General features: G+C 32.5%; 3 protein-coding genes across 5 annotated transcripts in view; 1 reads left to right on the top strand and 2 right to left on the bottom strand.

Annotated features, from left to right (window-relative positions):
- The window catches only part of LOC106100395, a 55,944-nt gene extending 52,626 nt beyond the window's left edge, over positions 1–3,318 (bottom strand). The window contains exon 1 of the mRNA XM_013279227.1: positions 3,117–3,318. The gene's annotated coding sequence lies outside the window, so the exon portion shown is untranslated. The remainder of the gene's footprint in view (positions 1–3,116) is intronic.
- Positions 3,319–4,855: 1,537 nt separating this feature from the next.
- Positions 4,856–8,092, bottom strand: LOC106100732 (lipoyltransferase 1, mitochondrial). Of its 3 annotated transcripts, XM_013279737.1 has the most exons (5): positions 7,812–8,092; positions 6,814–7,400; positions 6,466–6,573; positions 5,765–5,978; positions 4,856–5,397 (listed from the first exon to the last, which is right to left on the bottom strand). In XM_013279737.1, the coding sequence occupies exons 2-5, from the start codon at positions 7,357–7,359 to the stop codon at positions 5,003–5,005; spliced, it is 1,263 nt and encodes a 420-aa protein (XP_013135191.1). In that variant the 5' UTR covers positions 7,360–7,400; positions 7,812–8,092; the 3' UTR covers positions 4,856–5,002. The 3 variants fall into 3 exon arrangements, with proteins under 3 accessions (XP_013135191.1, XP_013135190.1, XP_013135192.1); XM_013279736.1 differs by lacking the exon at positions 7,812–8,092 and having other exon boundaries at positions 6,814–7,488; XM_013279738.1 differs by lacking the exon at positions 7,812–8,092 and having other exon boundaries at positions 5,765–5,966; positions 6,814–7,488.
- Positions 8,093–8,422: 330 nt separating this feature from the next.
- LOC106100495 (cytochrome b-c1 complex subunit 7-like) lies at positions 8,423–9,180 on the top strand. The gene is made up of 3 exons (XM_013279361.1): positions 8,423–8,558; positions 8,661–8,708; positions 8,780–9,180. Exons 1-3 carry the CDS (start codon positions 8,528–8,530, stop codon positions 9,025–9,027), a joined length of 327 nt encoding a protein of 108 aa, XP_013134815.1. The 5' UTR covers positions 8,423–8,527; the 3' UTR covers positions 9,028–9,180.
- Positions 9,181–9,211: the final 31 nt, after the last annotated feature.

Raw genomic sequence — 9,211 nt, 5'->3', positions numbered from 1 at the left:
GTCAACGGCGAATGACCGCGAAATTCAAGCTAAGTATATAACGCATCTTCATAAGCAATGCTGTATGTTTTCCAGAGGCATATAATAACAATAGACCACAGAGAACTGCATTTTATCGTACCGTGCCGTACACAGTTGAAAACATTCCTCTCGGTACCATAAACAGAAAACATGTCATTGTGTAGTCATCTATTCATACATAAACTTTATTAATTGGAATTTCGACAAAACTGGCCTATTGTTGATTTTAATGTTATGATTTATTTCATTCTTTAAACGTAATGTAAAGAAACTTTAATGTAAGAAATCTACATATAATGTAGTTATTTCCAACAATACATAAAACAATTGGACATAATTAAAAAAAAATCTTAATTTTTTATCTGCACTATGTAAATTTAAAACAAAAACAAATCTAAGACAAAACGTATTAAATTTCGATAGCTTTTTTATTAAGTTAATTAAAAGTGAAATAAAAAAAGAGTTTACTCATTATGAACTTAAAAGCTTGGTTAATCTATCGAATTTTCCTTTTGTATTAACTACATATTAATCAACATACATATTAAAATTCTGTCGTATCCGTTACCGAAACACGATAAAATCCGTAGGAGCCGTCGATTTATCTATTCTTTTATCCAAGCTTATAAAAGAATAGATAAATAATTAGTGTGAGGGAGGCTCAAAGGTTATGACATAAATAATTATTCAACCTACAGCTTGAATGGTTGCCACTGCAGCCTTCAATTGCACATCTTGCTTTATTGTGTAGAATAAATAAAGATTTACATTACGTGAGAGGTTGTGTCTTATGCTTGAATTACATCAGTGAATACCGATTCAAAATTATTATGTAATTAAAATACAAACAGTAATTTATTTAATACTTTGTACAATTTTAAATAAACTAATCATTGTTCTTTCATTTAATGAATAGATTCATTATAATTAAATTCTTCTAAAGATTATACAGTTATTTATATCAACGCCTAAATGTTGCAAGCATTCAAATTAATATTAATCCGATAAAAATATCCGTTCTAGTATTAATAAATATAAATACAATCAGTTATATCATCTGTACATCCGCTTTAATTAGGACTATGCTAATGAAATAACCGATTACCGATCTCTACAATTTTGGTCTAAAAATTCCTTTTAATAGTTGCATAAAAAGATACTCTAAATATTGTGTATTGCGGCATTCTATAACTACGTTTTTTTGTGTTCTTTATTAATACATTAATTTGGCTAGTTATTTTTTACAACCGAATTGTACATGGTGCGTAGTTTCGAAGATGAATTAGTTCGTTCCGCTTAGAAATCGAACGTCCGTACTTCGGGAGATTCGTGCGCAGCGCTATGAAGCAACATCGTGTACAGTCAACGACAACTTTAAATCGTTTATTATTTTAAACTTTTATAGCACCTCTACACAGTTGTAGTAAATCTCGTTACTGTCTATACTAAGAGAGGCACCTAAAGGCCAATTAATAATTTAGAGTTCAAACACATCACTTTGCTATTGCCTCGAAGTCTATCATCGAAGTTAGTCTGGCAAATGTAAACTTATGTTGTCACTATGTTTTTTGAGAGATATTTCTCGACCACTGTACTTGTAATATTGCATTACTACGGCACCGAACCTAACCTTCTTCGATATATTTACATTTTATTTTAGTACGGAACGGATTTGTTCATATTATTATACTTTTTATTCTTGGCCTTGATTTAAATTCTAGAAACAAATCCAAAATGGCCAATTACTGTAAGAAGAAATTGCATTTTAAAATTACGGCGGGAAACTGCATGTGGGTTTATTTTCACGTAATTTATTTGACTAACCATATAAACTATAAAACTAAATAATAAAAGCCAAAAACCAAGTATAGAGACACATTATAAGATCTTCAGTTTCCCTTGAAGTTAATATAAAGTACTCTTAAATATTAAAAAATGCAAGTTACAAAAGGTATAGCTAATATAAATGTTTACTGTGAGTATGACCTAAAATTGTAATTTAACGAGCCATTCGTTCATTGTGCGCATCGAATTTGAAGTAGCTTGCACAAAATACTTAGTCTGTACATACATAATGATATTATTTAATATATGTTTGTAAATTCAGTATTTATACTTTACTTTAAAATGTATTAACTCCATTTGTACTTAAATAAAAAGAATAACATCCGAAAGAGTTTTTTTAAAGAGTTTAAAATGGGGCAAAATAACCTAAAAAAATATCACCGATGTAATTCACTGTCTCGGTTAACATGTAAGTCTTTACTGTTGATAAAAATAAATGTTCAACAACCAATAACCATACCTAGGATCAAAGTGCATTAAAAAATAGATAATACCGGATATAACATAAAATAATCTTTAACTTATCGTTATTTGATAACATTTGCATCGTAACCGATAAAAAAAATATATTTAAACTTAGGTATTCATTATACCGTAAAAGCATTACCCGCCTATTAATCGTGCAAGAATATATGAACGAGAACTGAGTAATCCCGTATTTTACTCATTAAAAGATTGTAATAGTCACGTTCATTCACTCTTCTAAAACAAATCATTTTGAATAGAATATTGTTCTAGATATCATGAGTGGAAACTATGACTGTGATGTCTATGCGTTCATGTGATAAGATAAATATAGCCTACAACGAGAGTAGTCCTGTCGCATACAAGACAAATCCTTGTTCAGAATCTAGATCTAATTTTAACCTAAGTTAGTACTTATATGTTACAAAATGTATTTTTAAACGATTTCGAAAATTATAAATCTACGTTAGTTTTCTTTGAGCATATCTTGGATGGCAATAAAGAGGTTTTTTATTTATTTATGCTGTGTGTTTCCTGCCAACTGTACTGTACTGTAATTATTTTAAAGCCTATTCTAAAGCCTGTAGAGAAAACAGGAAACATTATTTATTCTCATGAATGTTGGTCGCAACCATAAATATTAAAAGATGTCATCTCATAAAAGATTTTAGCTTTTAATTCATGCAATATAAAAGTTTGTTATTGATAAAGCCTGAAGCTTGATGTTGAAGATTACACCAGGTTAATCGGAGTTAATATTTTATCATTCGTCCATAATTACTTACTTGTAAATGACTTAATTAAAAAAAGTACAACACACCACTAGGTTATCGCAAGTTACAAAACTCTTGAGTTGTTTATCTTAAGCTTTACTCGGTTGGCATGGTAACGCGTGGGGAATTAAAAATGGCGTTTTGTGCGCGCGCGCCGCAATGTACGAACGCGGACTGGCTTCGCTTCGCGCGGCCGTCGACCACCACCGCGGCTCCTCAGAAAGCGAGAGGAAGAGCAGGCCCCGAGCCTGTTTTGTTGCACGAGGACGCGTTTTCATTAATCTATTCGACTTAAGCCATAATATACTCGTTTATATTCACGATACTTGTATCTAGTTTTCGCTACCACCACAATCAGTTTATTGTGTATCGCATCTCAATATAATTAGTAACGACCCTCCCTTGAAACGTCAACTAAACAATACGATACTAATAACCAAACGATTAAATGTATCGAATAACCTACGTCGCAGATTACTAACCTTGAACTGTTGAATTTGTATTTATAATACAAATTCTTCAAATGTGTAGGTCACGATCAAATAAAAGTACATTTATGTTATAAAATTTATTTCAATACAATAGTAAGAAAAATAATAACTGTCAATTCGGAATACATCGGTATAATATATCTAAAATAAAATTCATATCCAACTATATATAGGCACCTAATTATCGTAATTAATTAAAAAGTAAAGAATTGATACCTAAAAATAACTTTAAAAAATAATCCATTTCATACAAAAAAGTCCCCGTTTAGGGCAGATCTTAAAAATTACCAGATGGTTTGTGAAATGGTGTTCAGGCTATAAAAATAAGTTTTATAAGTAAAAGAATGATTATTGTATGAAAAGCTACATACTATGTATGTTGAATAAAAAAAAATTACATCGCCTTATGCCAGTTAAAACAATACAATTTAATTAATTATAAAACAAATGATATGATGCATTCTTGTGGCGGTCACTAATGTGCAACACGCATATTTTATTACTGACGTAAAATGAATATTGTTGCTTTAAATGTTTAAAAAATAACAAATTTATATTTACTTCACATTTTAATTCAAAACGTTTAATAAAAAATTTTGCCGATTTTTATGAATTAACAAAAAAGTTGTTGACCAAAACCGAGATTCGAACCCACGATCGATCCGTAAACAGTACTTTGAACCATGAAGCTATTGGCGTTTTAATTTCGGTACATAGTCTATCGTATTATAAAAGTTCAAAGTATTAGGTTTCTTTTATTTAAAAACATTTAAAATAACAATACTTCATCCTCAATACTAATAAGTAAAACTAAAATTAACAGTAAACATGAGTACATAATAAAGAAATAACCAAAGCGCATTACAACAGAAACAAATGTTAGTAAGATCTGAAAGCTAAAACTTTGTTTTAGTAAGTTAAAGTTTAGATTGTAAATATTATTGTGCGATTAATTCTCAACAATATATAACGCCGACCATAAACTTAACTATATACATTTACCAGTGCCGGATAAAGCCAAGCAAGGCCTGTAGCAAATTCTGTCAAGGGACCCTTGGTTTGCTTTATTTTCTCAATTTTAGGGAATTAAAGAAAACAAATTTAAAATTAATCTTGATAAGAACATTAACGTTAAAAAATACCTACTTATTTTTACGCTTTAAAGTGACCAAATCGAGTTTTTCATTTTTGCATACAAGATATTTTACGCTCCAATCTAAATTAATATTTTGAATTACTGTTAGACAGGCGTTAGAGCGCGGGGTCCTCAAATAAGAGGGCCTGTAGCATTTACTAATCTTGTTATATGGCTAATCCGGCAGACATAGATATATACAATGAAAATTATAATGTACTAATTAATTTTACAAACACCATTGTGATTATATACAATGTAAATGAATATATCTAAATAGTATTGACAACTTGATCGAAACATTTAGCAACAAACTGTTCTTTTTCGTCCAGCTTTTTGACATCACTATTCTCGTGTCGAGTTAGCATCGCGTCTTGTAGTGCGTTCAGTGCTTCCGAAGTGAACCTCTTGCCTTTCAAGTGTGTTATCACCGAAGCCTCTCCATGGAAACCAGACTCAATGAGTCCCGGAGGGATAGATAGAGTGACGTCATCGATCAACCCTTTCTCCACCGTCATATTGATGACCAACTCCTGCGTGGCTGTGTACACCTTCGAGGGGGCGAGGAGTTCCGCTGGTACTGGGAATGTGCGACTCACGGTGAAAACTGGCGTACGACCAAAACACCAGTCCCAACTTTGCAGTTCTTGCTTCAGTTCAGCAAGACCTATTATAATAAAATTAAATTACCGATTTTGTATGTTTTTGTAATTACCTATAATATTAAAAACTTTATAATATGATGATTAGATAACGGGAAAATTCTAGAAAAATAACAGTGCAAGATTAAAATTTACAAGTCGAAAATAAAAGCCATAAACAAACAAAACACTGTTACAAATCATACTAATATTATAAATGCGAAAGTTTAGATGGATGGATGTTTGTTAGAGTTTGTAGCCTAAACAGCTGAACGGATTTCGATGAAATTTGGTATTGATGTAGAGGATAGTCTGGAAGACCACATAGACTACTTACATTAGTTTTTTTAACGCGGACGGAGTCGCGAGCGAAAGCTAGTTGAAAATATTTACCTGGGAACCAATTATCGGTGGGATTCACAAACTGGAAGCCTCTCTGCTTCGTGATCAAGCCTTGTCCACCATCTTCGATGTGGAGAGCTGGTGTGCGAAGGTACTCGTAGCCTACAGCAGTCTGCAGACTGTCCACGGTCACCTTGTGGTCGATGTCCGCCAGGTTGGCCACCGCGGAGCGCGTTGACTCCGTCGCCTTTGTCTGTATGCCATGCTAAATAGAATTATGTGTCCTTAACAATATGTTTGTGATCGGAAGGAAAAGGTTTTGGGTTAATATTAGTCAAGCAGATTGTTAGTGAAGGCGAAACATCAATTACTGAGAACAAAACACACTAAACAAAAGAAACAAAGCTAAGTAATAATATCCAATACAGAAAATAACATTAGAGACCATTTTAAAATAAGATATCTTGTCACGTGTATGAAACACGTGAGTTAGATAACCCAGTCTAAGTTGTGTGAAAATCATTAAAGAAGGCATTGTTCATACATCAATTTAAGTTAACATACATTCAAACATTTAAATATGTATGGAAATGTATGGTACAGGATAAAGAAAGTTGGGAAAATAAAAGTGTTATTACAACCTTAAATTATTACAACCATTACCAAATAAAAAACAAATAAATTGTAATTATTAGTTAAAATATATCAAAAGTCAAAAATATTTTACGTTGTTAAGATTCAAGTATGCTTACCTCTCTTTTTGCCAGAGATTTGCTGAGATCTGCCTTGTTTGCGTTGACTAGAAGTGTACAATGATGATATGCTGTTAATCGACCCAATTTTGCAGCTGTTCCAGATATCTATACATATTTATTAAGGAAATAAACAAAATTTGAAGGCATTAAGCTATGAACATGTTTTTTAAATAACAAGTAAACAACATACTATAAAGTATATATAAATTAAATGTTGATTTCTAACACAAGAGCAAGAAGGTCACTAGTCATTTTTTTTAATATTATTATTAAAAGTAATTTTTTTCTAAGAAATTATTATATTATGGGTTTTAACTAATTTTTGTGTGTATTTAAAAAGGATACTTTATAATTATCTCGAACAACAATGTCATCACGCTTATTAATAACAGATTTGATTCCAAATCCTCTGAATAATGCTCTCTTGATGAGTTCCAAGTTGTACTTCCTATCATATCTCTCCCGAGGTGTGAAGAAGGTAATGTTGAGATTTCCACGGTCATGATATACAGTACCTCCTCCACTGTTGCGACGAGCAAGGGGTATATCTTTCTCAGTCAAATGAGCAATATTAGCTTCAAGCCATGGATTCTGGTGACGACCGATAACAACAGTAGGCTCATTTCTCCACACCATCATAACATGATGGTTGGTAAAGTCCATGTTACGGTACATCCAGTCTTCAAGAGCCAAATTGGTGTAAATATCAGTGGACTGAGACATAAAAACTGACTTTGTGATCTCTCCCTCTGCTGGGAGTACTCTCTCCTTCTTTTTCAAAGGTACATTGTTGCTGCTTGTAACAAGGCAGCGTGAGCTGCTTCGTCTAGTTACTCCCACAACAAAGCAAGCTCCACTTGTTACAATTTTTCTCATCATTATTTGGGCCATGATTACTTATATTACACAAACGGGCACTTTTCTGTATGAACCTTGGAAAGGCAGTGTTTAAGCGTAAGTTTCTTAACCTTTATAATATACTATAGTAAAACTATTAAAAATACAGTCCAATTATCTAATGCATATGGCAACAAGCATCAGTGTCAGCCGATGAGAGTGAGATCAAATATTCGTGAAGGGCAATGGTTTGGTGCAGCCACTTCCAGGTTTGGTGCAGGGTGTTAATTCGATAACGAATACCCAAACAGTCGCGACAGTCACTTGGCATTCCTCCTCTTGGATGCAGGATTAACACAAAAATTACCACACAACTGAATTAAACAAAACGGATACTTTGAAACGACGATACAAGCGTCCGCAAGATTAAATTATTTAGACAATGAAACTAAGCGACATTCAGAACCGAGCACGAACGCGTTACGATGTCTGATGAGTTAAATTACCTTCTGTCGTCTCATTTTATGCACACTGATAATGATAAGCGGGCCGAGGAACTGAGAGGTCGGGCGAGGGCATTCGAAGTTCACTCGAAGACAAGCAAACAAACAGCTATAACAGATAAGCACGATTCAGCCACGCGCACAATTTTATCAGTACTCTATATAGTTATAAGATAAATTCCACAACTACTTGAAACAAAGTATTAAACTCGATTTGCTAATTTATTCAAAGTTTTATAACATGTTTTGTGAATAAATTATATTATTCTTTGACATTTGACAACTCGAAGTTGGAAAAGTACTAGTGACGTTTTACTGTTCGACTAAAATTCCTATTCTATTAAAATAAAAACAAAAATGATGATAATAGCGACTTAAACTAAAACGACTTCTACAAAAGTGCAACAATAACAGCATTTATAAGCTTACGCTTTTTAGTTTCCGAATTTTACTATGTTTAGCCGAGTTTCATTTGACTATAACATAGTAATTATTATAGGACAGAAGACAAAACACTCGTGTCCTCGTGAAAATTTTTTAAGTCCACTAATCGAATCTGTTTTACATGTAAAATGTAATCGTATAACGGAACGTAACCATCATTATGACATTTGAAATTAAAGTCACATTGACATATGACCGTAATCTTTTTGATATTTGTCGTTCCAATAACATTTTACGTGATATATCATTGAGTAAAATACATTTATTGTACAAAAATGGCCTTTAGAACGACAGCAGTTGCTCGCAGTAAGTATAAAATCACATTATGTACAAATATAGATTAAGTAAAACGCTAGTAACATAGGCTTTGTTACGTTATGTAACTCGTTTTAAATTATATATTTTCAGGTGCCTTAAAGAAATGGGCTTATAACCTATCTGGCTTCAACAAGTATGGTAAGTTGAATTCGTTGTGTAATACAGCTTTTACCTTATAAATAATCTAATGACATGTCAAATTGTTAAAGGGCTTCTGCGTGACGACTGTCTTTATGAAAATGAGGATGTACAAGAAGCATTGCGTCGTTTGCCTGAACATGTAGTCGACGAACGTAATTTCCGTATTGTTAGAGCAGTTCAGCTCTCAATTCAAAAGACTGTGCTGCCGAAGGAAGAGTGGACAAAGTATGAGGAAGATAAGCTCTACCTAACACCCATCGTAGATCAAGTTATAAAAGAAAGGCAGGAACGTGAACAGTGGGAAAAGAATTACTAAATTACTTGAACCTCTGGAAATAGTGAATTTTGTTAGCCTTAATGGATCCTATTTATTGTTTAAAAGCTCTTTGTAATCATCTTATAAAACATGTAAAAATAGCTTATTATGTGCTAATTAAAGTTGATTACACCAAAACAATTTAACATCTAATTTGTGTTTGCTTTTGTAAATGGACATGCAA

This window comes from Papilio polytes, unplaced genomic scaffold, assembly GCF_000836215.1.
Source record: "Papilio polytes unplaced genomic scaffold, Ppol_1.0 DF824047.1, whole genome shotgun sequence".
NCBI classification, from domain to species: Eukaryota; Metazoa; Arthropoda; class Insecta; order Lepidoptera; family Papilionidae; genus Papilio; species Papilio polytes.
This window is presented reverse-complemented; position numbering and strand designations above follow the sequence as displayed.

Excerpts from the sequence above, each read along its gene's own strand:
- LOC106100732 (XM_013279737.1), bottom strand. The coding sequence starts at position 7,359 with ATGGCCCAAATAATGATGAGAAAAATTGTAACAAGTGGAGCTTGCTTT. Across the intron at positions 5,979-6,465 it reads AATCTCTGGCAAAAAGAGAG|CATGGCATACAGACAAAGGC; the intron begins GTAAGCATACTT and ends AATTCTATTTAG. Across the intron at positions 5,398-5,764 it reads CACCGATAATTGGTTCCCAG|GTCTTGCTGAACTGAAGCAA; the intron begins GTAAATATTTTC and ends TTATTATAATAG.
- LOC106100495 (XM_013279361.1), top strand. The coding sequence starts at position 8,528 with ATGGCCTTTAGAACGACAGCAGTTGCTCGCA. Across the intron at positions 8,559-8,660 it reads AACGACAGCAGTTGCTCGCA|GTGCCTTAAAGAAATGGGCT; the intron begins GTAAGTATAAAA and ends ATATATTTTCAG. Across the intron at positions 8,709-8,779 it reads ATCTGGCTTCAACAAGTATG|GGCTTCTGCGTGACGACTGT; the intron begins GTAAGTTGAATT and ends AAATTGTTAAAG.